The sequence below is a fragment of the Emydura macquarii genome, unplaced genomic scaffold (assembly GCF_026122565.2).
Source record: "Emydura macquarii macquarii isolate MOO-44397 ecotype Brisbane River unplaced genomic scaffold, CSIRO-AGI_Emac_v2 contig_306, whole genome shotgun sequence".
NCBI lineage: Eukaryota > Metazoa > Chordata > Testudines > Chelidae > Emydura > Emydura macquarii.
The window spans coordinates 15,190,358-15,218,339 of NW_027130443.1; the positions used below are offsets into that span (position 1 = coordinate 15,190,358).

General features: G+C 45.9%; 2 protein-coding genes across 3 annotated transcripts; one reads left to right on the forward strand and one right to left on the reverse strand.

The window, feature by feature from the left end:
* TMEM38A (transmembrane protein 38A) lies at window positions 1-21,244 on the reverse strand. 2 transcript variants are annotated; one of them, XM_067561552.1, is made up of 6 exons: window positions 21,217-21,244; window positions 7,198-7,354; window positions 6,349-6,533; window positions 5,567-5,654; window positions 5,332-5,449; window positions 1-4,472 (listed from the first exon to the last, which is right to left on the reverse strand). In XM_067561552.1, the coding sequence occupies exons 2-6, from the start codon at window positions 7,341-7,343 to the stop codon at window positions 4,254-4,256; spliced, it is 756 nt and encodes a 251-aa protein (XP_067417653.1). In that variant the 5' UTR covers window positions 7,344-7,354; window positions 21,217-21,244; the 3' UTR covers window positions 1-4,253. The 2 variants fall into 2 exon arrangements, with proteins under 2 accessions (XP_067417653.1, XP_067417643.1); XM_067561542.1 differs by lacking the exon at window positions 21,217-21,244 and adding an exon at window positions 19,316-19,561.
* SMIM7 (small integral membrane protein 7) lies at window positions 21,045-27,387 on the forward strand. Its single transcript, XM_067561671.1, has 5 exons — window positions 21,045-21,862; window positions 22,018-22,059; window positions 22,497-22,549; window positions 23,348-23,438; window positions 24,058-27,387. The coding sequence occupies exons 1-5, from the start codon at window positions 21,837-21,839 to the stop codon at window positions 24,071-24,073; spliced, it is 228 nt and encodes a 75-aa protein (XP_067417772.1). The 5' UTR covers window positions 21,045-21,836; the 3' UTR covers window positions 24,074-27,387.
* The last annotated feature ends 595 nt before the right edge of the window (window positions 27,388-27,982 follow it).

The following is a 27,982-nucleotide window of genomic DNA, read 5'->3' on the forward strand; positions in this document are numbered from 1 at the left end:
GAGGGAAAAATCTATTTATTGCCAGGGAAATGGACTGGATAATCTAGCTCCAACTCTACCATCTGGGATGCTTCATTCATGTTGAGTTCAGCTTGGGGATACTATCTGGGAAGAGTTTGAAATAATAGACATACCTGCAGTCAGTAGTAGTAAAAGGAATAGGGTGGGCAGGAACACTGGCCACTTGGGCGGTGGGGGTGGGTTCACTAATGTATTGGCTTTTACCTTTTCCCCCTACAAGTTCTTTGGGGCAGGAATTCTGTACTTTGCTTAGCTTCCCCTTCATGTATTGTAAAGAGCCACGTACACTTTCTACAGAAATAATCCCAGGTTTTTCTTGTACACAAAATAAGGGCTTTACAACTTCTCCATCTCTTATCTATGGGAACAATCATTAAGGGCAAAAACCAGGCACCTCTTTCTATCCTTTTGATTTAAGAAACAAGGCTAAGTCAATCAGGCTAAGTATTTCCTGCTTTCTGGCAATTCATAGTCACCCCTCTATCTCCAGCAGGCAGAATGATTACACGAGACCAGGGCCTCTTTAGCGATTAAATCTATTACTAAATTTAGATACTTCTCACTAGAATTAGTATCAGCAGAGTTATCGGAGCCGAACATCTTTGGCGGCAGTAACATCTGTGCTATGGAAGTGTGAGCCCTGGCAGGCCTCCTCCTAGCCCAGCACTGCTGCATGTCTTGGTGTGGGGAACATTCTGCACAACCTGCACAGCATGGGACGTTGAAACATTTTAGAACTTTCGAAGCAATTGAAACTTCCACCATCATGTGCCTGGGAGTCCTAGCCAGCGCCACATTCTGAGCCCATTTTACTGATGGGTTCAGCATTTGCTGTGGATGTGATGGGAGAGGGGGAAATTGTTTAAACCAGGTATTTATACAAAGGTGGGTTTTAACATGTGCAGCAAGCCTCATTCTTTCCTCCTTGGGTCAGGTCATAGTGACACCTCGGATCTAACGGTCCATGGCAGCTTATATTGAGCAGGGGACTGATGTCCTGAGCAAAAGCTATGATAACCCAGATGCCAAAAGTACGAGTATATCTTTTAAGAACTTGCCCTGGGGAGAGAGAGGTGATGAACTCCCAAGGCTGGAAGTGACTGGCCCTATGCAGGTCTTTGTTTAAAAACATTGTAGGCAGGTGGATTGCAGTGAGTTGTCCTCCTCATTCACATTCTTGGGTCAGGACAGTGAGTCAATCAAACCATCTCTCCATAGGACTTCATGGCTGCTACTGTAACAAGAGGCAGAACCAGGCATTTATCCTCTTATAGTTCTAAAGTAGAGAGAGGCTGCCCTAACGGACTATGAAGAGGTAGGGGGGGCAGTCCTGAAGGGCCACTTATCTGTAGTAGGGGCTAGGTACACTGCCTTCTGGGGAATCATCCCTACCAGTTGGGGTCAGGGAGGCCAGTGCTGGAATTATGCCAGAGCTAAAACCTGCTCATTCTAGAAAGGCCCCCTATGGCTCTCACCATGGAAGGCCTGACTAAATGAAAGTAGAGCCTTCTCCTTCTGCAAGCTGCATCCCCGCCCTGGTCAGGGCCTGAAAAGGTCCCTTGAAGGCCTGCAGCCTTTGCTTTCTTACACAGCACAGAACATGTATTCTGTGTCTTAACAAGCAACAGCAATCAGCCTGATCCAACTCAGTCCAGCTGGGAGAGAGTCCTGGCACTCAGCCCTACTTAACAGCAAATGGGCTCAGGCAGAACAAACATGCAGGATTCTCAGTCTTGTATGATTTATCAGCTTTAAATATAAGGACTCAATAATAGATTGAAACAGATTTGTGTGTGTCCGTCCCACTTCCAGGTGAACATCCTCCCTGGCTCTATGGAGAGAGAATGAGCTTGCACTGTAACCCCAATGGGGAAACTTAACAAGCTTCCATTAAGTTTCCTCCTTTTTCCTGAGCCCCACTATGATCAGCCTAAACTAGGAACAACAACGGGAGTAGACCCTCTACATGCTCACAAATTCCATTTCTAGCATAGATCAGAAGGTGATGATGCCTTTGGTCTTGTTCAAGGCTTTAGTCTGGTTACAGAACACAGTGAGGTCTAACCTACGCTACCCATTAGAACCATGTCAGAACTGAGGCAGGAGCCAAGCAGGTGGTAACCAGGTCCCAGGAATCTGTTGTGGCTAGAGCCAGTCAAAGGAACATACATGTCCTTCCTGAGCACCAGGGGCCAGTCTGAGTCACTTCACAATCTCTTTATGTTGTTGATGGCTGTTATAAAAGAATAATTCCCTTGAATCAAATATCTTATTGAACATTAAATACAGCCTGGCGCATGTCAGAGAAACAGCAAATTTAAAAAAAAATCTAGTAAACTAGGCAGCTGTCAGATCTATGCTTGTGTTTTATAATGGGGGTGCGGGAAGGTTACAAACATAAGGCACTTTCAAAACTCAGAACCACAGTTAATTTGACCTCTTGTACTGGCTTTAGTCCTGTTGTACACAGGATTTGATTTAGGGTTACATGCACCAGTCCCACTAGGCAACTGATTTCCATTTATTTCAATAATTTTTTAAATTAAAGTGGAGCAAGGATGGGAGAGATTCTCTGAATTCCTTTCACTTATGCCCTCACCTCCAAATGCATTCACCAGCCCACCAGGCTGAGTCAGAGCATCTACTCCTGCAGCTGAGGATGGGAGGATGCAGTACCACGGAGAGCCCAGCCATACACTCCCAGCACTAGTTGGACTGAGCTTGCTGTCCCTGCAGCAGCATTCCCAGCTCCTGCTGACCAAGGACGTTCAAAACCCAAACGCCATTCTTCATGGGGCAGCAACATCCGAGGTCACACATTTAAAAATAAATAGGGTGCATAGATTTCAAAGCCTTCCTATCTAAAGTTTATCCCCAAACATTCACAGAGCAGGATGTGAAAGAACTGGCTGAATTCTCCATGAGCCAAGGCTTTCCACATTCAGGAGCCTGTCCATTTCCTTCACTCACCTGCTTGGACAAAGCCCTTCTCTCAGGGCCATACTTGTGCTGTGAGTTTGGCTCAATGGGATATAAAAAGGATGCTCATGTTTCCTCAGCTGATGTGCTCCAGTCAGATGTTTAGTGTTTTAATTAGGTTTAATGGAAAACCATTTCCTTGGTTTATAAAATGCCCACCTCAGCAGTGAGAGAATTCAGACCACCCTCCAGCATGCTCTGGAACCAGCATGGGTTAGAGTATACTCGTAGACCCAAGACTTTTCTCAAATGTGCCCTAAGATCTAAATACAGATTCAGAGGTTTTTAAAAGCCAATTTCAAACCCAATAATTTGGTGCCTTAGCAATAATAAATAATCATTTACATTGTGCCTGTATCCCACAGGGTTACAAAGCAGTTTACCAACAAGCCAGTAGCCAAACTCTAGGGATCATTACACCTCCCCAGTGAAGTGCAGCCAGCTCTGGGATGGGGCACAGAGTTGTTTACAATTCCAGTTATGGTACACAACAGTTTAAGATAGTAGCATTAGGAATACATAATACTTAGAGCACTGTATATCTTCCAAGCACATGTGAACATAAAGTTAAGGAAGTGACAAAGTTGTGTCCATTAAGGATTGCAGGGGGAATTTAGAAGAGTAGAATGTAATTACCCAAACTGGAACTTGTCCAGGCCCCTAATGCATATAAAATATGCAACATTAATTTGAGGCCCTGCATCATGAAGAACTTTGCAGCCATTGCAAGTAGGGGAACTGAACTGCATTAGCTCAGCTTCACAGGAGACAACTTGCTCCAATTTCCACATTCAGTTGCCTTTTAATTATTTCATTTGGTTTTTAAAGGACCAAAAGATTAGTTAAATCCCAAAGGAATCTGTGAGTTGTAGGAACACAAAACAGCACCTCCAATGGTGTGTTTGTGGGGTGTGGGGACAGGAGGGCAGCAGGGATTTTATAGTAAAGTGCTGTCATGATTGCTGATAGGTTGGGAATTTGTACCCAAACCTCAGCCCAGCACAAATTTAAAATCCCCCTGAAAGACAGGATTAAATGGAAAGACAAAAATCATGAAGCTAGCAGCAGGGCAAAGCACATGGATGAAATTCAGGGATCCACTTGGCAGTGTTCTGGCTTCCACCTCTCTCTCTTCTGAAGTTTCAGGGAGAAAGACTAGAGGGTATGTCAGCTCATAGGTGGCTTGGAGATTATTTCGATGCAGCTCTGAGGGATTCGTCCTTGGCTTGTTCTCCATATGTAGCTGATCTCACTTATTCAGCCTTTTTTGCTTTCCGTTTCCGTGTGCCTTCATTCAGCTCTTCCTTAGATTTTGCAGAAGCGAGAGGTGGGGAGGTATCATGGGAACTCTCATGGTGGTCATGGGGATGATTGTTGTGCCCACTGGAAACAGAGCCAAAGAGTACTGGACAGATGAAGTCTTCTACTGGAGTGAACGGCGAGGCATGTGAGTGAGTTGCAGTCATGAACACCTGCCATGCAACAGCAGACACAGGCAGTTATTGATCACATACCTCACGTGTGAAATACTAGCTGACAAGGAATATGCTGCCCGCAGCTCCCTGAAGCTTTGTAGGGAAGGTCAATATTGCTAAGCGAGTTGGGTCTTCAGTGCTGGGACCTTAATCTCCCACATCTTCTGGAAGACTGGGAGAACTCAACCCCCAGTTTTTCCATAGGCTAACTCCAGTGTGAACAACCAGGGCCTTCAATAACAGCCTGGGAGGGTCACCCAGAGCTTGGTGCAAGAGCTTGTCCTAGGCCTTCTCTTGTACACAAGCCAATGGAGTCGCTCGGGTGCTCTCTGCCTGACTCATTGCTAATCGTCCTTGCCAGAAATTCCATTTTCAACATTTCAGGCCAACTCCTTTTTAAACTTAAGAGAAACTCTTACTGTCAACACCCACCGGGCAGAACTGCAGGAGCCTACATGGAAATACTTTTGTGTTAGGAGAGGTTCTCAGATTCTATCCAGTGTCAAGTGGCATCCCAGAAGGGAGGGCTTTACATTAAATGATTAACTCCCCCAACCTGACTCCTTACCCCTCCAATATATCTCCCTTCTCCATCCCACCCCGGCTCCACACCCTTGTGGGGATATGCCTCCCCCAACCTGCTGTCTCCAGAACTGTGGCAATCCCGCCCCCTGCCAACCTGATTGGCAGAGCAGGCAGTACACACACCTATGGCAATACACACACCACCAACATGCCTTTGTACCCCTGTGGAATTCATCTCCCCCAGCCTGAATCTGTATTCCTGTGGAAATATACACCCCTTCTTTTCTTTGGTTCTGTAGACTCTTTAGCAGCAAACCTGTTGTAAACTCACCTTGCAAACAATCATAAACATGGTGAAGAAGAAGATGAGGTTGGCTTTAGCGATAGGGAGCCAGTGAGTCTGCTGCAAGGTGAAGAGGATTGCTCCATACAGACTGGCTTTTGTTGGGCTAGGAAGGAAATGAGGTCTCATTTCATACAGCGTGTCAAGTAGAACTGCACTGAATAGGAGGCACTGATCTTGGATATGTTCTCAGTCTGAGAGAGAATTTAGTCTAGCTACTTACAAGGACATATGAAGAACTTCATTTGTTTCTGGCTTCCAGACTCCACGCAACAGCTGCTCAAAATTAGACACCAAGGCAATGCCAGAACCTGTGAAACAGTGAAAATGAAGTGGTGAAATCGCCAAACCAGAAGGGCCATGCAAAAGCATAACTCTTCCCAACTCCATGGGAACCAGACAGTCCTAAGAGGAATAAAAGGGCCATAAGTCCCAATCAAACAAAAGTCATTGTAGAACCAACTTCGGAGCCAAAGCTAAACCCTTTTGTACAGCTCTGTGAAGTGCCCAGCGCTGTAGGGGAAGGGTATCTGGGCCCCACTGCAATCAGTGGGCCTGAAACAGACACACACCCTCTTTTAGCAAAAACCACAAGGAAAATGGATTTCAACTTTCTGGCATAGATAGAAACTCCTTGAAAAATAGATAGGTGCGAGTGATGTCTAATGGTTACATGCGGGGACAGGGAACCAAGAGCTCCTGAATTTTATCCCCACATCTGCTACTAACTCCCAATGTGGCCTCAGGCAAATCACTTTGCCTCTCTGTGCCTCAGTTTCCCCATCAATAAAATGGGAACAATGATCCAATTCATAACTACGATACAAAGGTTAAAGAATCTTTGTGCTTAAGCATAGTTATTAGGAATCCATTAGCTTCATTCCCAGCTAACAGGGTCACTGCTGAGAGACACGAGGCAAGTGCCTCTGCTGCACTTCCCGACTTTCCTCTTTCTCCTCAGGGGCTGAGTGTACCACTCAGGAGTTACGGTAGCTCAGGATTTACCTTTGACCCATCCAGTAACCACCATAATGAACCACCCATGGTGGTAATGGTGGTGAGCATGGTAGACCCCAGCAGCAATTTTACGAACTCGGACCACCTCCTTCATTGCCACAAAGATGAGCTTCACAGGAAGGAAGCTGACACACTTGTAGAAGAGGTTCATGGGGCAGAAGAAAATCAAATACCTGGAACAAAATCACAAAGAGTTCAAGCAGCCACCCGTCTGTATTAATCTGGATTGTGTAGAAGATGGTGAGACACTAGTGTCTGTGCTGCTGTTCTGAGATACTTAGTCATGAAGACGTCAGTGCTGGGTGCAACCTGCACAGAGTACAAAATTCCCTTTGGTACTGGGAAACTAAATTTTGTCAGTGGCCGTTGCTGAATTCTGCAGACATTTTACCATCGTGATCAAAAAAACTGTGTCCACAAAATTCCACAGAAGTGCTTGCACTCCTTCCACTGCACCCCACTCTTACCCCAAACACAGCCTCTTTTCAGGGCGTCCAGTGTGTGCTGGTTTTGTAAACTCTACTACAGTTTAACTGAGGAAGTTATGAACAGAAATATTCCATGCTCGGGTTGACTGCACCCCAGCTAATCAAAACGTCAGCTTATCGTCAGATTAACTGGGAATTGGGTCCAGAAATTCAAAAAACTAATCCATAGTCCTCCATGTTTAATCACCTCCTTCTCCTAATTAATCCAACTTGAACAATGGGAGCAGCTACTCGCCCACACGCAGCTCTGCACGCACACAGACACGCAGCTCTGCACGCACACATAGCACCGCACACACACGGCACTTTGTAATGGTTTACCAAACTAGCTGAAGTGTGCACGACTCACCACACTGCTGTAGCCAGGAGCACGCTAGGGTTATTGCTGAAAAAGTCAATAGGAGCTTCCCCAAGTAGCGTATCGGCAAGAAGGTAGCTTCCGAAGCAGTGAAGCATAGCACAAAGCCATGAGGCAACAGGGCTCTGACGGGACATCTCAACAGCTCCTGTGAAACATATTCCAATAAAGAAAATATACTCTGCACACACTTCACAACCTCAAGGCTTCATCTTGCCAGGAGACTTGACCTGCATGCTCGCTTTCCATTAGAAAAAGGACACTGAACAGTATTTGTTCATGTAAAGAAAAACTAATTTTATTGACCAAGAGAGATGCCCATTAGGCATAAAATCATGAAGCGATTGGACTATCCCTAAGCAACATAGCTAATCAGCTAGGCAGAGAATAAGTGAACAAGACTGTGAAATCAAATTACAAAGCGGAAGGGCGAACTGCTCTTCCTTCTGATTTCTCATCATCAGAGCAGTAGCTTGAGAGTCTAGTTGTAACCCAGTGAATTTCAGTGCATGGATCTAAGTAGTTTTCTAAGAGTTTGGGTTGCACAAAAATGCTGGGTATTCTTGTTCCATTGTGATCTAGGTGTGTGCCACAGAAAGTGGGCCACGTTTTATTACAATTTCTGGAGGAAGGAAACTCTTATGAGCAGTGTGATGCAGAACCATGGCTGGGAGTAGAGCAGTAGTGGGCTAGGAGGTCCATCCCTCAAAGGTGCAGGGCATGTTCCCACTGGAGGAACAGTTTAAAAGGACACTGGTCCCTCCGGAAAAGAATGCAAGGCATTTCACAAGTGGACAAGGCTGATGTTGAGTTGTCAGGAGTAGCAACAACTTTGTAAAGGCTGCTCTAGCAGCAGAGGCTTGGATTCTTGGTGCTGTTGCCCTCGCCACACACCCACTTTGGAAGTTCAATCAGATTGATTGAACAAGCCACTCAGATGCAGAGGAGAGTCTGCTAAACCAGTGACCAGCCTGAAGTGAAGGAGCTCCAGACTGGTAGGAAGTAACAGGAGGAAAATGTAATTTGGGGTTAGCTCAATAACTGGACAGGATGATAAACCCCTAGGGTTGTGGGTTGAGACCTGGTGGAGTGGATGGCTCTGGGTCTCTACCTTGTCCTTCCCCCTGTTCCTCTGTAGTGATAGAACCTCTGAGGGAGCAACTGGATCATGTGGGGATGACTGAGGCTGCAGCTGGGGCCCTGCTGTGACAACTAGGCCAACAAAAACCATAAGGCTATGAACCTGACCTGAAGGCGCTAGTCATTGGACCTTCCAGCTACAAGCAGTCAGCCTTTCACACTACAGAGAGTATAGCTAGAATGTGTAGGATAGACTGGCTCAGTAGGGGAATCTGTAGCAAGACACTGAGCTCTTCACCTGTGTGTTGTCAGTTCATCACACCGGCCTGGAGTGGATTTAAAGTTGGAATTTTCTGTAATGTAATGAAATTTAGATATGCCTCCATTTCCCTCTGTATGTTGCATTGCTACCCAGTGAGTGGAGAAGGGGTTAACATGTCGCCTGCACTGTTCTAGGAGAAGGGACTGTGCCTGCCACCTTCCTGTCTGGGTGGAATGAATGGAATCATTGAAGAACTAGCTCAAACTAACCTAGATCAATAGGAGGTTCAGCAAGCCCAAAAGATGTCCCAGTTGAAACAGCAGGAAACCCCAGCAGCTGGAGGTGGGACTTGTGAACTGAGCTGGAGAAAAAGGTTTCAGGTGACTTGAGGAAGGGCTGCCTTTTGGAGGGCCTGGGGAGCCCAGAGCTGGGGAGAGCAAGAGCTGGTCCATTACAGCTTGGCTGGCTCATCATGGCACTGGCTTGGCCAGGATGGACGACAAGTGTAATTTCTGCAGCTGTGGGCTAAGGTAAGGACTAAAAGAATGTGTAACCTGGTGATTCATAAATGGTTACCTTGTTTTCAAAGGCTGCCTGTGTGGCTGTAAATTCTCCCTAAGATAACTACACCTGGAAGGGGCACAGTACAAGCCTCTTGCAGGACTCTGGCTTGGCTGGATTCACTGCAGGGAGCCATGGAGAAAGACAGCAATCGCTGGTGCTGAAGGCCCAGTCTCAGAGTCTTGGAGGCCACGGGGCTGCCCCTGTGGAACTGTGGGGCCTGGCACACTAAAGGGTCACTCCCAGGAGACTGGCTACAGGCTGGGCCTAGAGCAGATCCTGGGACTCCATGAGATGCTTGTGACCAAAAACTGTCTGTTGGCTGTTCATCAGTGATCCTTGAATTAAATGAGTTGGTGAGTCTGAGTCCAGTGCCCCGAGAACAGGTGTCCAAAACATAGAAAGCATGCTCATAATTGGCACCTTTCTTCAAAGTCTGCAGGGCAATGCTCAGTATTCAGTAGAGGCAATCTCATTAGAGAAGCCAGGGAGTGAATGGGTCAGAGACTGAACTCCCATCTCCTCTCTACAGGCAGCACTGGCCTCCCTGAGGTAGAGATGAGGTACGTTATCACGGCAGCTTGCATTCTTACTGATTGTGCTGATGTTGGCATCATAAATACTTCTGTCAGTCTGGCATTTTCACCAGAGTTTAAGCCATGTTAAAAAAAAAAAATAAAAAAAAATAAAAAAAAAAATCCCATGTCTCACCAGGGTCTCATGTCAGAAGGAAAATCTTGTTTATAGTTTATTAGCCAGATAAACTGCATTTCTAAGTAGGCCTCAGAACCAAGTTGGTGAGTGTTAACTTGTTAACTTTCAGGGTAAACCCAGCCTCTTTTTTCATGGTGATGACAAATATGGGGGCAAAGAAAGTCCAAGCAGACTGGTATAGGAGCTTGTACTGCACCCGTCACGCTCCACTTGCAGCATCTTAAACAGGACAAAATTCTGTAAAATGCCCATAGAACCCTAGAAGAAGCCCCTCTGCAGTTGAATGGCACTGCAAAGTATTAAGAATCAAGGACACTAACAAAAACTCATTAGCTTATTTCTAAAGCAGCCTCTAGCTAAGGTGGACAACAACACACAGTAAAAACATTCTGATCAAAGAGCTCTCTTAGAACTGATACACACAAAACAGAGAGGCCATTTAGTAAAGGAAAATGGGTGGGAGGGAGGATCCAAGGTCAACTAAGTCAGATTAAATCATCCAAATAAAAAATTATTAAAGTGTTGCTTGGAGAACTGCAAGGAATAGTCCTAGGACTTACCATAGCAAAAGCCCAATCACTTGCTAGTCTGAGCTATGACCATGAGACACGACAGCATGATTTTCAAGGAGGTGGTCTTAAATTTGGAACTGTCTGATTTTAAGCAAGACAGGACCTCTGGAATCTACTTTCCTTGCTCCAGGTTAGGAGAGTCGATAGCAGGCTTGTTAAATTTATATTCTTATAAAATATTTTTCCAGATACGTTGTTTTGCAGGTATTACCAATAAGCATACTAAATTCATTTTCTTCTATTTGTTTGGTATGCTAGTGTGGTCTGTGTGCTTTAAAGATTGTTTGATTTGCAGCAGGTCCCTTACACAAGATGTTACAAGTCAACTAGATAAAATTCCAGTGAAGGTGAAGAGACTGGAATAACAAACACAACAAGGCCATGCATTTCTGCAACCTGTGAGAGCTGATGGGTCAAGACTGTGTAGATGAGTCCACAGAGAGCTCTTGCTCTCCCTGAATTAATCAGTGTCCTATTGCTCAGGACACTGATGCTAAACTCTCAGGAAGGGAAACTTCCCGTTCCTCCTTTCTTTGCCCCATATTTATTTCCTAACTATACAGTCATGTAGGGCCAGAAGCTGGTCAAATGGTTCTGTTTTGATGACAGTTCTACCCTACCCTGGTTCTGCCTCTTGTTACAATAGCAGCCATGAAGTCCGTCACCTCTCTCTTCCCAGGGCAAGTTCTTAAAAGATATATTAGTACTTTTGGCATCTGGGTTATCATAGCTTTTCTCAGGACATCAGTCCCCTGGTCAATATAAGCTGCAATGGACCGTTAGATCCGAGGTGTCACTATGACCTCATCTGGGGAGGAAACTTTGTAACACTTTCAATGTGATAGGGACAGCAGAATATGGTGTTCCAGAACACGTGCATTTTTAACAGGTATAGAGATGTGTGAAAGGTTGGCATGTAGCTGTTTGCATCTCCAACATTCATTGTGTGTTGCCAATCTAGCCTTAAACAAATGTTCTGGAGTACAGCAGTACCTGTTTAACATCTTGTTCTGGAAGAATCGCAAGGATAAAGAACTCAAAGTATCTTTCACGTTAAACCAGATATCCTCCCAGGTTTCTGTTGTGAGAGTAAAGCTAAGGTTCCCCCCTTCCCAAACCCACTCTTTTTTCTTTGAGATTGAGAGGGTAATGCAAAGCATTAACCCACCTATAAGTAATTCCTACAAAGTGACTTTTGTTTCCATATTTCTTAATATGTTCTTTTAAAGGTGAGAGAGTTGAAACCAGACCAGTTGTCTCCTATCCTTGCATGAATCCTTGAGCATAGCCATGGAAAGAAGGAACTATGAGACAGTGGTAGCTGATATTTGTTACACATGTAATTGAAGGAGGCCAGTCTCTCATCTTGTATTATATCTTTAATTTTTGTAATCCTTTTCCTATCCAAATTTTCTTAACTGTAGAGTTGGCCTGGATCCTGAGGCATGGGTTATCCCATAGTTCTGTGAGAAGAGAATTAGTAAGACTGGATGCTGTAGTTATCTTAATGTGTTGCAGGATGCCCCATGTAGATGCAAAGATTGGATTTTTCCTTAAGGGTGTGGGTACCCTCTTAAGGTATATAAAAGAAGAGAGGAAACCAAAGGACATAGTTAAACTTACTTCTTTCTCAATCCCTTCAATTCTCTTTGTCTCTGATCTCATTGAAATTCTACCAGCTGCATTAAATGACTGTAAATATGACCACAACTTATGGGCCTCAGCAGACTTTTGCTATTATCTGATTTAGTTGAAGTCCATGAACTGGCCAAGAGTTAACCCCTGGTGCAGCTGTTACACTCTGTAGACACCAGAAGGAATGATGATCTGGTATTCCATTTCAGAAATGGATAGCTCTGGCACTGCCTAAAAATAAAAAACAACTGGTAGCGTTTTAGCCTCAGCCTATGTGCCCTCTGGAACCACCACCACCTGTTCAGCTCGTTCATCACAGAATAACAACAAAACAACACACAAACAGTGACCCTGAAGCTTTAAGATAAGAAAAAGAGGTTATATGATTCTTTGCTGCTCCTATGCTACTCTCAGATGCCGTGTAACGTGAACAATAGAATAGGGCCAGTCTATAAAGCCATGGTTTTCAACCAGGGTGTGCATACTCCTGGGGATACATAGACGTTTTCCAGGAAGAATGTCAACTCATCTAGATAAATGTTACTCAGCCTGAGAATATGATCCCGGGTGGGTGGGTGGTGTGTGTGAGTGAGTGAGTGAGTGAGTGAGAGAGAGAGAGAGAAAGAGAGAGAGATGGGACGGGACGGGACGGGTTTAGGTGGGTTGCAAGTGGAGAGCTGGCATTAGGGAGTAGCCAACAAGGCAATGCCACAGGGAGCCTCCCAAACCTGTTACATGCTTCAGCGCAAGCCCTCCTGGGACCAGGCCATAAAGCACAGGTGCTATTTTGCTACTCATAAACTCCTTCCTCCAAGAACAATCTGCTAGTTCTTGTGTATCAGAAAACCTCCCTCTTCCCCCAAAGTCCACCATCACAGACAGGCTTCTGCAGGGAAACCTTTTAAAAACAAATTCTGCAAGGTGCTGTGTCACCTTGAACTCGTACCAGCACCCTATGTATGGTGTTTGCTAGCTGTCCACTACAAATCACCAAGCACAGTGCAAGTGCACTGCTTGTGCTCACTCAGAAGTAGTCTGGCAAGGCCTAACTACAGTTCATATTCTTTGCTTAAAAAAAGCAGGTTTTGGATTTCTTTTTATTTTAACTTTTGCTGGACCCAGAAAATGATGGCCATAAATACAGGCAGAAAGAAAAAATGTTCTGGGCAGTAGAGATTCTGAATGCGATGAGAAATCATTCAAAATATTCTGTCAGAACACGTTCTTCATCTGAGCTGCCCCCTCCCTGCCCTATGCAAGTTGAGATCCTTTGAGGTGAGAGCAGCCGTAGAAATGTAAAGCTGCTATTACGTCTGGCAAATAATTACCCAACACAGCCTGTGTCTCTAGGGGACAGAACTCAGTTCAGTAACTCCACTGGCAGGCTAGAGAATGAAAGGATGGTAAAATTCTGTTCTGCTGAGTTAGCATTACCAACAAAGCCCCACGTCAATAATGATGCCTGGAGCCTGCCATATAACAGGAGCATGCCTTTGCCATAAAGAGAAAATTTTCACAAATACGTTTGGGACAGCTGGAAAAATCAATGAAAATAAAATTCATACGATAGCTTTTTAGGCAATTTCTTTAGGCGTTAATGTCAACCTGAAGTTTACCTACCGCAATGCTGATCTCATCTGCCACATAACACCTGTCAGCTTACCCACGAAGCATATGATCTATTACCAACCACTCCCTGATCTCAACTATAGGAGCTGAATGAGCCTAGGAACACAGCAATAGGCTACTGCTATGCAGCCCAGGTGGGTTTTGACCTGGGTTGCCTGTTTAAATAAATAAAGGCCACTTAAGTATTCCTCTCAGGTATACCTGTTGGGAGTGGCCTGTAAGTGATTAAATCTGGAAAACCCTGAAGCTCTGTTTACAAACACCAAATAAAATGTTAATCCTTTAGTACAGAAATCTGCCTTACACTGTATAAAGCAGAATTGGAGCATGTCAAAGCCACACTGACATGGACTGTTTCTTATTTATTTATTAGGCAGTTATGCTGATAAATTCAGAGATGGATTTTTTGAGGCACCTCACAACTCAGATATTGCTGATGTCAAACTAGTCACTTTATCCAAGAGCTGACTGATTCTGAAAGGGGATGAAAAATCCATTCAAATCGAAGAATTCCTGACCACCTGATATGCTGCCTCAATGGCATTACATGGAGAATTTTAATAAGAATATTTATGAAGTTTACATCTCTCTTCAGTTTAGGATTTTTAGGGTGTTCCATAGACCCTCTGGGTTCTGGCAAATTTTCCAAGGCATACTGCCCTCTAAACCTGAACACTAACCAAATTACACGCTAAAAGGACACTGATCACTCTTCTCTGAGAAGTATGCTCTAATCACGAGTCATTTACAATCTAACCTTTGATGGTGGAATTCTTGGACGAGTTAATTTAATTCCAATCAATTTGCAGGAATTCCAACCTCTCTTTGGAACAAATAAGGATGTTGACAATGCATCTACATGAAATCCATGCACAAACTAGAAGGGCTACATTCTACCTCACATCCGGGTACTCCCATGACCTCAGTGAGTAGCAGAATTCAGAACATGAAGTCTAAAAATTACAGATTTCATTTCAATGCCCTTTTTTGGGATGGGGGGGGGGATCTAAATGCTTGTTGGAGGAATGATTTGCTAGGTGGCTGTAGTGTGAATATCTTCACACAGACAAATACCAAAATGCCATTAGGTGGACATAGCCAACTGGCAGAGAGAGACCTCTCATTTATGGTTTCTCTGTGCAATGATTTCAGCCACGGCTAGTCCAATCAGGCATAATGCAGATGGGGGCAATGCAAACTGCTCTCACACAGATCTGCCTCTGCACATTAATTCTGACCTGCAATCCTAATTCCAGGATCCTACACCCCTCTGCTAATGTGTCTCATTCCTGATCTGCTATCCCAGTTCTGGTCTTTTATTGAGCAGAGCCTGCCAACTGTGCCCAATTTTTTGGTAGTACTGGTGGACATAAGGATGTGGCTTCAGTTGAGGGTGAACACAGGTCTCTCATGGTAAGAGCAATGCATACTAATTCACTCCTCCCCAGCACTGGCTCCATCCAGTTAAGGAGATCTGCTGCTAAGCAGTTCAAAGGATTCATGTACTGTTCCTTCTGATTAGACTCATCTTGCCTGGAAGTGACTAAAACAATTCTTGTTTTATCATTTAATAACCAACTAAAATTAGTTTCCAAGAGCACAAAGGAGAGAGTTCAACACATTCACTTTGCTTATTATTCTTTTCTCAGAGATGTGAGAGCGTTAGGACACAGAGAATTTACACTTTGTCCAACTAAGAACCATGCCAGCAACTGGCCAAGGGTCACACCTATTTTGTATTAAATGGGTCATATTTAAGTCCTCCTCATTTCTGATATGGATGGAAGCCTGTGGAAACTAGAGGTCCCAGAATGCATTGCCCTGTTTTGATCAGACCAACCTTGCACCTCTGTATTAAAGATAAGAGTTGCTTCCAGTAACATTGAAGAACTCAATGAGATGTATTTGACTCTCAAGCTGTACTTTGACTGCCTTTGTTCCTAGCCCTCCTCTTTCCCTCCCTCCGAACTATTGCCTTTCTTACTATGTTTGTTCCTGAAGTGATCTGACCATTGGTGATTTGGTTGGAGGGTTTTCAGCCTGTCCTCTAGGAGTAAGAAAATCTCACTAAGACTGCATTTTCAGGCACTCCAATTCTCTTCTTTGCAAGGAGTCACCAGCATATACACCATCAGGAATCCTGCACTTTGGTCCATACTAGTCAATATTTTAATCAATGACTTGGTTAACAGAGAGGAGAGTGTGCTTATAAAATCTGTATATGACACCAAGCTGTGTAACCTTTTGTAACCTTTATGTTGAAATGTTTCCAATTAATATTAAAGTTGCTAAAGGTAAGGCAATAAAACCCAACTTGTTTTCAGGTTCAAGCCTCGAGGTCAGTTACAGAAAATATATGCAGTAGAGGACCACTAAATGACACTTGAAATGATAAAACCAAATTTTATTTAAAAGAAAATGATTAGTTAAGTAAACGGGCTTGCAGTTACCACTTAGACAATACTACAATTATACTTGCACTCAAAGATTAAATAGAGTATCAATGGGTGATGAGTCCATTGCCAACATAGTGAAGTACACTCTGGAACCTAATGGTACCCTTTTTATATTAATTGGAGCTCTTCTGTAATTTAACAAGGCTATTCCTTTTACAATCCATTAAAATACTCATTAGTTTTAAATTACCTTACCATAATTATATTTCATCACCTCCTTATTGGCTCTTTAGATAACACATTATTTAAATTAACATCTGCACCAATGTATTTCCAATACTATCAACACAGATAGCATTTTAATAAAACATTCACAATGCTCAAAAACACATTAAAAACCTTGCTCAAACCAATAATAACCAAAACATAACCACACCCTCACCTTGGGTCCTGTCCTTGCTAACCTTAATTTTCCCATCTTACTGTTTCCAATATAGCTCTACCTTTTCCACATTCACAGTAGCAACCTCAGTTTCCCATGTCCTCTACATTTCAGCTAACTTGAAACCTAAGCCTCATATTTACTTAACATATTTTATAGGCTACAATTGGAAGGAGTGGCAAACTGGTTAGAGGACAGGATTAGAATTCAAAATGCCCTTGACAAATTTGAGAATTGGTATGAAATAAAAAAAAGATAAGATTAAATAAAGAAAAGGGCAAAATTCTTCCATTAAAAAGGAAAAATCAGATGCACAACTACACAATGGGGAATAACTGGCTGGGTGGTAGCACTGCTGAGAAGGATCAGGAGATTATAGTGGATCATAAATTGAATATGAGTCAACAGTGTGATACAGTTGCAAAAAGGCTAATGTAATTCTGGAGTGTATTAACAGGAGTGTCCTGTGTAAGACATGGGAGATAACTGTCCCGCTCTGATCAGTATTGGTGGTCTCAGAAGGAGTACAGTGTCTAATTCTGGGTGCAGCACTTCAGGAAAGATGTCAATAAAGTGGAGAAAGCCCAGAAGAGAGCAACAAAAATTATAGAAGTTTTAGGAAACCTGACCTATGAGGAAAGGTTAAAAAACTGGGCATGTTTAGTTTTGAGATGAGAAGACTGGAGGGGGGGGCGAATTGATAATAGGCCTCAAATATGTTAAAGGCTGTTACAAAGAGGATGCTGATCAATTGTTCTCCATGTCCACTGAAAGGAGGACAAGAAGTAATGGTCTTAATCTGCAATAAGGAAGATTTAGGTTACATATTATGAAAATCTTTTTTAACTATAAGGGCAGTTAAGATCTGGAATAGGCTTCCTAGAGAGATTGTGAAATTCCCATGATGGGAGGTTTTTAAGAGGAGGTTGGACAAACGCTTGCCAGGGATGGTCTAAGTTTACTTCATTCTGCCTCAGCCGAAGGGGTTGGAGTTGATGACTCCTTGAAGTCACTTCCAGCCCTACATTGTTATGATTCTATTAAACTCTTCATTCAGATTTACTTTTACTCAAAAACTACATGCAGAAATGGTCTGTAAGGAGAAGTTGTGTCCCCTTGTAGACACTTAACATTACTTTCTACTTGGAAGCAGCCATCCTTCTGATTCTAATTTTGGAAAGGAATTAGGCACAGAGAGGTAGGCAAAGCAAATGGAAATGGTATAAAAGGGAAAGATTAAAATACAGAAAATAAACCAAGATGAATTCCTATGTGACAGGAAGCCAGGGAAACCTGAGAATGTTTCATGATCTTCATCTAAAATTTCTCTGCAACAGCTAATAGAGAAAACCCAGGCAGGTATTATTTGGCAGTCTTTGTTCTTGAAATAAATATTTACTCTTAACATGTGTTCAGTGCTTTGAAAGCATAAAGCACCAGAAGTGCTCAGTATTATTTACTGATGTTTTCTCTCACACACCCCTTTTTCTACCTCTACATGCCCCAGCCAATTCAGTTCGATAAAAATATCTTAATTGGCATGGCAAACATGAAGTGATTGTCATAGTTTAAAGGACAGTAATTTCAAGTGTGTCTCAAAGTCAGTACATGAAGTGCCTATCCAGAATAGGGTTATGCAGCAATATCTGTGTTCATTTAATATTGACCATTTATGTCTAGGTGACAGATTACTACACAGCAGCATGCAGTCTCTGCCATCTCCTTCCTTTGTCCTTAGGTTAGGCACATTTTCCATCCTCATTTATTTTCAGTGGAAAGTCTTGTAATTTGAGAAAGCCCCTCACCCTAAATGCCCATTCTCCTGTTTACCCCTCAACTTCCATATTCATGCCACAGGAATACTGAGTATGTCCTACTTAATACAATCTAGGCAGTATTCTCTAGCACACAGTTTCACAGTCCTTTAGCCAGATCTGGCATTATTGTCCAGACCTAATTCAGTGATGGGACACACCATAGTGGGGTGACATCTCTTTCCTTTCTCCCAGTGTTATGTTAACTTTTTCTTCTTTGCTTTTTATTAGCAGAATCTGTTACTATTCTTGATCATTGGAGGATGCTTCAGTCTTGTACTTCGTGTTTTGGACACTGATGTAGGAATTTCTCATTTTCAATCTATCCCTTTGGCATGGTTACGTTGTGGATCCTCCTTGAGTCTCCTGCCTGTCCAGTGCTTCCGGGACTCTAATTCCAGCTGGTTGTTTCTAGGCTTGGCTGGCATCTGCCTGGGTGTGTGTATTTCAGTGGGAGTGAGATGGGTGCTAGGGAGACGCTTCTGTGCAGGGAGCGAGAGCAGCGCTTCTGGTTGATTTTCCATCTCTCTCCCTGCCAGAGGGCACTCTATTGTGCCCAGCGGATCCGCTGAGTGACAGGAGCTATTTTCTGAAGTCAGTGATCACTTTACCAGACCTGCTTGTCCCCAACCTTATATAGACACGGCCTGTGCTGTACGCCCCCTGCCATGGGCAACCCTGGCTGGGGATCCCGCAGGGCACAGGGCAATGGGAGAACACAATGGGGCAGCCAGGGGTGGAGGGAATCGGGATACGGGACCCACACCAAGCATTAGGGCTGCGTGAGGAAATGGAGGGGAATAGCGGACCCCCATGGCCATGGACCAGCTTGGGGGTCTGGGGCACTCTGAGGGGGAGCTGTGGCGAAGTGACCCCGGGGATGGAGGCGGAAGCCCCACACTAACCCCACTTTGTGCTGTTGCCCGGCCCCAGCCGCGCCCCCGGCTAAACCGGGGTGTCAGACTCTGGGCTACAAGACCCCCCGCCCCTGCCCCCGCACTGACCTGGCTCGTACTTGAGGTAGAGGATGGAGACGACGAAGTAGCCCAGGTCGAAAAGCGGGAAGACAGGCACCCGGGCGAAGGCGCTCGCCAGCTCCCCGAGCTGCAGGGCCCCCGCCAGCTCCATGGCCGCAGACTCCCTCTCCCCCGGGCAGCGCTCGGAGCCCCCCAGACTGGAGCGCCCACCCGCTGCCGGGCTCCGGCTCGTCCCGGAGCCGCCCACCCCAGTCGGGCCGCCCCCGGGCCCGCCTCCTTCACTGCCCGTCCTTCTCCAGCAGCGCCGCCCCGTCCGCCACCCCCGGGCACAGACCTCCCCCCTCGGCCTTCCGTTCACCTCTCCGGGCAGCGCCCAGGACCCGTACAGGGGTCCACGCCTCTGCGGGTGGATGCGGATGGAGGGAGCTCCTTTCACTGCTGGGACACGCCACCGCATCCAGCACTGCTGCCCCCTCCACCCCACCGCTCCCGCTGGCTTCCCCTGAGCCCTGCCCACCCGCCCCTAGGCCTGGCCTGGCCTGCTGCTCCCCATGCCACGGACACTCCCAATCTCACCCCGCCGGGCTCTCCCCATCCTCGCCCAGGGCTGCCACTCCCCTGCTAACCCATCCCTGATGCGGCTCCCACGCCTGACCCGTGCAGGTGCTGGTTCTGCGGCTGGGTTATGCAAAGTGCCAACCCTGGGTCTAGCTCCTTTCACTGCAGGATTTGCATTGTCCCAGCAGCCTTTGAATCTGCATCACAGGCCTCGACGAGTGTGTAAAGGGGACGTGCTCCGCTTGCGGCTGTGCTGGGCTGTGTAAAGGGGACGTGCTCCGCTTGCGGCTGTGCTGGGCTGTGTAAAGGGGACGTGCTCCGCTTGCGGCTGTGCTGGGCTGTGTAAAGGGGACGTGCTCCGCTTGCGGCTGTGCTGGGCTGTGTGTAAAGGGGACGTGCTCCGCTTGCGGCTGTGCTGGGCTGTGTGTAAAGGGGACGTGCTCCGCTTGCGGCTGTGCTGGGCTGTGTGTAAAGGGGACGTGCTCCGCTTGTGGCTGTGCTGGGCTGTGTGTAAAGGGGACGTGCTCCGCTTGCGGCTGTGCTGGGCTGTGTGTAAAGGGGACGTGCTCCGCTTGCGGCTGTGCTGGGCTGTGTGTAAAAGGGGACGTGCTCCGCTTGCGGCTGTGCTGGGCTGTGTGTAAAGGGGACGTGCTCCGCTTGTGGCTGTGCTGGGCTGTGTGTAAAGGGGATGTGCTCCGCTTGTGGCTGTGCTGGGCTGTGTGTAAAGGGGACGTGCTCCGCTTGGGCTGTGCTGGGCTGTGTGTAAAAGGGGACGTGCTCCGCTTGCGGCTGTGCTGGGCTGTGTGTAAAGGGGACGTGCTCCGCTTGTGGCTGTGCTGGGCTGTGTAAAGGGGACGTGCTCCGCTTGTGGCTGTGCTGGGCTGTGTAAAGGGGACGTGCTCCGCTTGTGGCTGTGCTGGGCTGTGTAAAGGGGACGTGCTCCGCTTGTGGCTGTGCTGGGCTGTGTAAAGGGGACGTGCTCCGCTTGTGGCTGTGCTGGGCTGTGTGTAAAGGGGACGTGCTCCGCTTGCGGCTGTGCTGGGCTGTGTGTAAAGGGGACGTGCTCCGCTTGCGGCTGTGCTGGGCTGTGTGTAAAGGGGACGTGCTCCGCTTGCGGCTGTGCTGGGCTGTGTGTAAAGGGGACGTGCTCCGCTTGTGGCTGTGCTGGGCTGTGTGTAAAGGGGACGTGCTCCGCTTGTGGCTGTGCTGGGCTATGGGGAGAAGGTTTCTCAGGGACAGCAGGTTCTAAGAGCCACAAACGGGGAGGTCTGGCCCCACCACGGGTAATAACCTGGACATCCAGCCACTCCCCCAGAGCAGTGCGAAGAGGGTTACAAATAAGGGGGCCTTTCGGAGACCATCTGCCTCACCGCAAACAAACACTCCCGTTGGCGGCTAGAATCAGCCAAGTGCTGAAGCCAGGCTCTGTGCGAACTGCCCAGGCCCTTCCCACGCTCAGCGGCTGCGTGTTATCGTCTGCTCGGTGGAGAAGGAGAAGGAGAAGGAGAGACCCGCGCCTGGCACCGGGCCCAGCTCCGCGGGAACCAGCTCCCGGCTACCCACTCCAGCGGTGCTGCGCTGTCCCGGCAGAAGGCGCCTGCCTGGGACTTGCTGGGCAGCGTGCACGGGGCGTGCCCGTCCGCTGGCACCGCTCCGACCGGCGCGAGCCCAGCTCCGCTCCCGCCGCGTGCCTCGCACCTGCTGCCTGGTGCACGGCCCAGGGCTGCAGCGCTGAGCGCTCCCGGCCGGCCGAGCAGGCGGCTCCGCCGGCGCTGGCCGGGCCTGCGGCACGGAGCGAGGGTCGCAGGCCGCCGACGCCCAGGGCACCCGGGCTCCCCGCGCGCGCGCTCCAGGCCCCGCCCCCAGGAACGCCCCCTGGCGGCCGAGCGTGGCCGCCGGGAGCGCGCGCGGACGGACGGAGCCGCAAAGGAAGGAATATTGGCGCGTCACAGCAGCCGGCACTTCCGGTTCCGGTCTAGGAGCAGCCGCGATGATCGGGGACTTGCTGCTCTGCGGGTACCGGACAACGGCGGGCGGGCCGGGGCGGGGGTCCCCGGAGAACGTCCTTCCCCTCCCCCACCCCCTGCAACGCCCGCCTCCCCCGGGCCGCGGCTCCCCGGCCGCCCTGACCCGCTCTCTCTCTCTCTCTCTCTCTCTCTCTCTCTCCTCAGGACGCTGCTGATGAACGCCGGCGCCGTCTTAAACTTCAGGCTGTGAGTGCGGGGCGCGGCGGGGCGGGGCGGGCTCGGGCCGGCCGTAACCAGCAGCTGCACGGAGCGTCGCTTGGGTCCTCATGGTTCCTCCCCCCCCCCCGGGTGCCGCGGCTTCGCCCCAGCTCGCCGGGTCGGGGTGCCCCCGCCCGTCCCTCCCGCAGAGGAGCCGTAAATCTGCTCCCTGTCCCGCAGCACCTCCAGCACCAAGCAGCGTCGTGCGGGTGGCCCGTGCTCCGGGTCACCTGTCTCCACCCGCCCAGCCACTCCTGGCAGAGGGCTGTCCCTGGGCTCGTCTCCTTCTGCACCACCCTCCAATTCTCTAGCCCAGGGCTTAGCCCAGTTGTCAGGCCCCAGATCCTAGGGGACTCCTGCCTGTGGTCAGGACTGATCATGCAGTCTGCTCAGAGCACATGGACATAATTCCTCTGTCCCTGCAGGAAGAAGAAAGACACGCAGGGCTTCGGTGAAGAGTCTAGGGAGCCAACTACGGGTAATAGACGCAATGAGTGAACAGCTCAGCTGTGATTGTGTGTGCAGTGTCCCTCAGTGTGGGCACTACACAGTTGGCTATGAATGCTGCACTTTGTTCATACAGAAGGCTTCCCTCTGATTAATCAAATCTACATGGGAAACCTCTAAGGCAAAAGCGCTTAACATGAACCCATTTTTGAGACACCCAAATATGAGTTCACTGACTCATCCATAGACAGAATGGCTGGCTGAACAATTTCTGCTTACAATGTGACTGGACAACATCTACCTAAGGGCTTTGCAGGCACTGCTGTTCCTCTCAGAACTGTGACTTGGAAAAGGAGTCCTCTGATTTTGGTGTACATTCCCTCCTGAATTTCTGGACACTGGTGTCTATGCTGAAGAAGAACTCAATGCCTTGCTGCGTTGATTTCCTTGTTAATGTTTGTGCCTCCAAATTGATCCTTTGTATTTATCCTCATGTTGATGAGTGATTCAGGTGGGAAGACCACATACACATGTGGCCATGACAGCTGTCCTTTTCTTTTTTTGTAATGGGATGTGACCTATCATTTGGTTTCTTTTCCTTGTTTTTGTGATTCATTCTTGACCTATGTAGGTGTTCATGTTAGTGACAGACTGAACTAGGTGGCCATCCTCTCCCAAATCTGCATTTTCATTTGTTTTGTCCTTTGTAATGTTGAGTTTTTATATTGCAGTAACAGCTGAGAACATGTTTCCATTAATACTGAAATGTAAATATGGGTATATGTGTCTGTATTTGCTGTATTAAAAAGTTTTTCCTCTGATTTTCTAGGTGACAATATCAGGGAGTTCTTATTGAGTCTCAGGTACTTTCGAATCTTCATTGCTTTGTGGAATATCTTCATGATGTTTTGCATGATTGTGTAAGTAGAACCAGATAGGATCTTATTGCTGTAATTTTTTTCTGAAGTATACATCTTGTTTTTATTTGTAACTCTCTTCTTATTCTGATCCCTTTGTCTTCCTTGGGTTTGAGCTGCTGTTGAGCATCATTTGTGTCCACTTTGATCTTGTCATTTAATGATAATGCTGGAACTTGTAACTTGTGATGAATTTAGTTTCTTTGCTCATCAATAAGAGATCCAACCTTGAATCTAGTGCTTCTAGCCATGTGTTCCTTAAACATGTCAGTTATATTGGAAGTCAGAGCCAAATGATTTTAGTAGTGTCCTGAATGTAAAAAAACCCAAACATTCTCTCACAGAAAAACCAATCCCTTGAGCTAGGCCAACCTCATGGTCTTGCAAGTGCCTTCATGCTGCCTCTCAAAGCCCTGGGTTTGAACCTTGTGCTCAGTTTCATTAGACAGGCTGGCAAAATATCTGCTAGCTTTTCACTTGTGTAGCTATATGGTCCAATGAATGGGAAAGCAGAATTGAGGCAGATGTGTATTAATGTCTCTTCTGGCTGTAGTGACATTTAATTGCATGACTAGTATATAATCATACCTAATTCTCAACTACTTTGTGTTATATCTGCTAGGTTATTTGGATCTTGAAAGTCACCCAGAAACCTGTTGGAAGAGCAGTCTTTATCTGGTAACTTGGAGGAGACTTTCGGCTGGAAACATGACCTTTCCATAAAGTAAAAGACTGCAATGTTTTCAAAATACCAACAAGGAATTTTGGTATACAAATTCTTTTATACAAGGTCCTAAGTGCTAAAAGGACAGGACATATTCATATTTGTGAGCAGATTATAAGATGATGTGGTTATTATGTAAATTAAAGTAGCTTCCTCATAAAGGGTGGGGAGCACTTTCATGGTTGGTAGACATACAAATTGACCCTCCTGGACCATAGTTACCAAAAGTGTGGGCTGACTCTTGGGATTTTTTCCATGTCTCTTTTCAACAGATCCTGATAAATGTTGGACTAGAAGCAAACGCATTGGCCCATGTGTGCACCCTCCTCTAGTTTGCCTCTTTGGGAGTGTCAGTTTTTAGGCCTACCAGCCTTGATCCTCAAAGCAAAATTGTTCAAGTTTTATAACATCTATAAATAACTTCTAAATGATGTTGCTGGCTCAGCAACATGATTGGTGTACTGTAGAACTACAACAGCATCTGATGCTCACAAGAATCTTTGCTTTCAGTCGCTCCCTGCTCTTAGCCCGTTATAGCATAGTACAGGCTGTTTGAGGAGCCACTTCTCTATTGTCTGTGACCAGTTTTGCCATTTGTAAGGCATTTTTATAAAGTTAAGCAAAACAATATTATATTGCTGTACTTTGAACGATTGTCCGTTTTGTGTCTGACTGTAGAGAGCTTTGTAGCACCCTAAATATCTGGATGTCAGGGGATGCGCAATAAAGGAATAACTTATGGGAGGTGGAGAAGAATGTTGTTCACTATATCAGAGGTAGTAGTTGTCTGCAAACTGCCTAGAGAATTACCTGTTGAGACAGGCAGATTTTGTGGACATGGAGTTAGCAGACTAGAGGCTGCCAGAATTAAGCTTTTTCCCAAATTGGTTATAAATGTTCCTGAAGCTGAAATAACCGAGAACGAGTATATCAACACTATTCTTATACAATTAAATTTCAATAAAGAGGGTCCAGAAGCTCAGGAACAAGTTCCAAAGAAACTGTGGGTTAAAAAAACCACAAATTAATCATCAAAAGAAGTAACAGGTCCTGAAATCTTAAACTAACTTCCAAGTATGATGAGAATGTACACATCAGAACAGGCTGAAAAGAAAATTTTAAGAATACTTAATTCTTTAGTCTTTTCTCCTTTTTCTTCAGGTTTTCCAAGTTATTTGGTAAAACAGCGTTTAAGTAAACATTTAATTTAGATGTAAGGGAGTTGTACATCAGCAATTTTTTTGCATTTGCTATTAGTGCACTATCTTGTTAATAGCAATTATAATATTCACGTTTCTTTCATGCAAAAGTGCTAAATGTAATTAAGGTTTTTATAGCTTCTGTAATTTAAATATCAAATGACAACTAAACATGTTTTTAATCAATTGATCTGTAATACGCCATATTCATGTTCTAGATTCATAGCACACATCTCAGACAGTTACCAAATTGGGTGTAATCTGATGACTTAAATCAGTGTTGCTGACTGTGTATATGTAAATTGTTACTCTCCAGACCAGTATTGGCGGTGTCTATAAAAAATGGCTCAGATTATACACCCCTGTTTGAGCTATGGTGGGTAATGTGTAAATGGATTTGAAGAGAGTAGTTTTATTTTTAGGGGGTTAAAGCTGCTTGGGACTGTGCTAGCTGATAAATGTGCTAGCACATAAAAATAGAATCTCTAGAATTTTCAGTTTCAGGCTCTGAACGTACGATGTTTTATGCATGGATTTAACTCAATGTACATTAGTCCCATGGGACTACTTATAAATTTTTAAGCAAATTGGGACCTAAATTAAGATAAGGACAAGAGCAGATGCCAAATACAGGGAGAGCTTGAGGGGTGGTGAGAGAAGACAAGATCACGCTCTGACATCTAGTGGAGTAATTCAAGTATTTTGAGAGTAATTCTATATTTGTTTATAGTCCCAAACCATGGGATGAAGACATGGCTACTCCAACACTGCTTTCTCCCAGAAAACCAGATTATGATTCTATACATCATAAAAAGATGCCCCTCAGAGGCTGTGGCACCTTGATAATTAACTATTATAACATAATAGGTTAGAAAGTTGGTAGTAATAGGCATGATGCATTCTTGAGAAGTGGTCTCTCTAATGCCTGTTTCAGGGCAGTTGGCCTTTGCTTTTACTAAGGGACATGTCAAAAGCTCCCTCCTGCTCTTCCCTTAGATTGCAAAAATTATCTTTAGGATGGGGTTATGTTTGAAAGTTCAGTTGTCCCATGCACATCTGTTGAAAAGGAGAGGCTTGCTGCCCCTTTCATGGTATGCATGAGATGGCATCTGACTAAACTCTATTGCTTTTAGAATCCATGACTCTCAAAGTGTTTCTACCCTACTTCTTACTATTCTAACTCTTCCTCAGTGAATACTTAGTCAGTGTATTGAAGAAGATGGTCCTACAGTTTATGAATAAGCCACTAAAGGTCCCCTTACTTATCAGAATAGCACACAGCTCTATTTTGTGTCCACCATTACCTTGATTTTTATCAGTTATTCAGAGCAATGTTGTGGAGGTGTAACTAAAGTTCTAGTCAATTCATAGAATCTTGATTAGGGTTGGGAGGGTCCTCAAGAGGTCATCTAGTCCAACACCCTGCTCAAAGCAGGACCAATCCCAACTAAATTATCTCAGTCAGGGCTTTGTCAAGCTGGGCCCTAAAAACCTCTAAAAATGGAAATTCCACCACCTGGCTAGGTAATCCATTAGTGTTTCACCAGATAAGGTAGATGAGGTAATATTTTTCATTAGACCAATTTCTGTAGGTGGAAGGTACAAGCTCCTCTATAGTAACTATAAGTATAATAAACTATGTTATGGCTAAATGGATAATACAATGCAATGAAGCATTGATTGTAGTCACTTCAGATAATGTTATAAGTGACTCTTAGGAGGTTCTAAATAGGTGCTGCTGCTCCTGGGAGAAGGAAATAGGTTTTCTCCTCCCATACCCAGAATTTTGGTTCTTTGGCAGCATCCCTACAGCTTGACTTGTTGGGGATGCCTAGTGTTTAGGTTTTGATGTCCTTAGATTCAATCTCTTGGTGGGGCTTAATTTTGTCAGACATTTAAAAACCTGTCAGTTATGTGCTATGGAGATTTGATGTAGACAATGGCTCAGATAAAATTGATATAGAGTACGAACCTGTAGGAATGTATCTGTGGGCACTAAAGCCCTTGAACTATAAACTGATTCAAATTATTCTGAGTGTATGTGTATGCTTTATCTTACTAACTGCAATGCGGTTCAATCTGTTTGAGATTTTTTGCACTGTTCCAGATTGTATCGGTATGCAAGGGAGACACTGTGTTGTGTGTTATGACTAACACCAGTGCTTTCTTGAGGCTACAGCCAGGAAGATTATCGAAGTGTGTGTGTGTGTGGTAATGGCTGTTTTCTTCTAGCTCTGTGAACTATAACCTGCTTTTTGGCTGGAAAAATTCACTGTCCCTCTTTTTACTATGCGGTGAGGGCATCTTGCATTAAAGAAAAGCGGAAGGGGCTGGATTTGCAGAGGGTAATTCCCAGGAGAAGTGCTCAGAGCGAACAGCTGGAGAGCAGACCATGGGCTTAGCGGCTCTGTCCCCCTTGCTGAGTTCATGCCGGGCTCGCTCGCACCATCCACCTTTTGCCATTTCCCCTCCACGCCGCCCTGCTGGGCTATGGCCCTGCTGGTCCAGCCCGGACTCTCCAGGGCAGCAACCGGCGGACTAGAGCCTCTGCCGCGGGGAATGGCTGGGGCCGAGGGCAGGACAGCAGCACCCGGGATGAGAGAGAGGCCGCCTCGCCCCGCCCC

Coding starts and splice junctions, on each gene's coding strand:
- TMEM38A (XM_067561542.1), bottom strand. CDS start 19,439: ATGGAGCTGGCGGGGGCCCTGCAGCTCGGGGAGCTGGCGAGCGCCTTC. Junction 7,355..19,315: donor CTACCTCAAGTACGAGCCAG/GTCAGTGCGGGG, acceptor TATGTTTCACAG/GAGCTGTTGAGATGTCCCGT. Junction 6,534..7,197: donor CTCCTGGCTACAGCAGTGTG/GTGAGTCGTGCA, acceptor ATTTTGTTCCAG/GTATTTGATTTTCTTCTGCC.
- SMIM7 (XM_067561671.1), top strand. CDS start 21,837: ATGATCGGGGACTTGCTGCTCTGCGG. Junction 21,863..22,017: donor GGGGACTTGCTGCTCTGCGG/GTACCGGACAAC, acceptor CTCTCTCCTCAG/GACGCTGCTGATGAACGCCG. Junction 22,060..22,496: donor GCCGTCTTAAACTTCAGGCT/GTGAGTGCGGGG, acceptor CTGTCCCTGCAG/GAAGAAGAAAGACACGCAGG.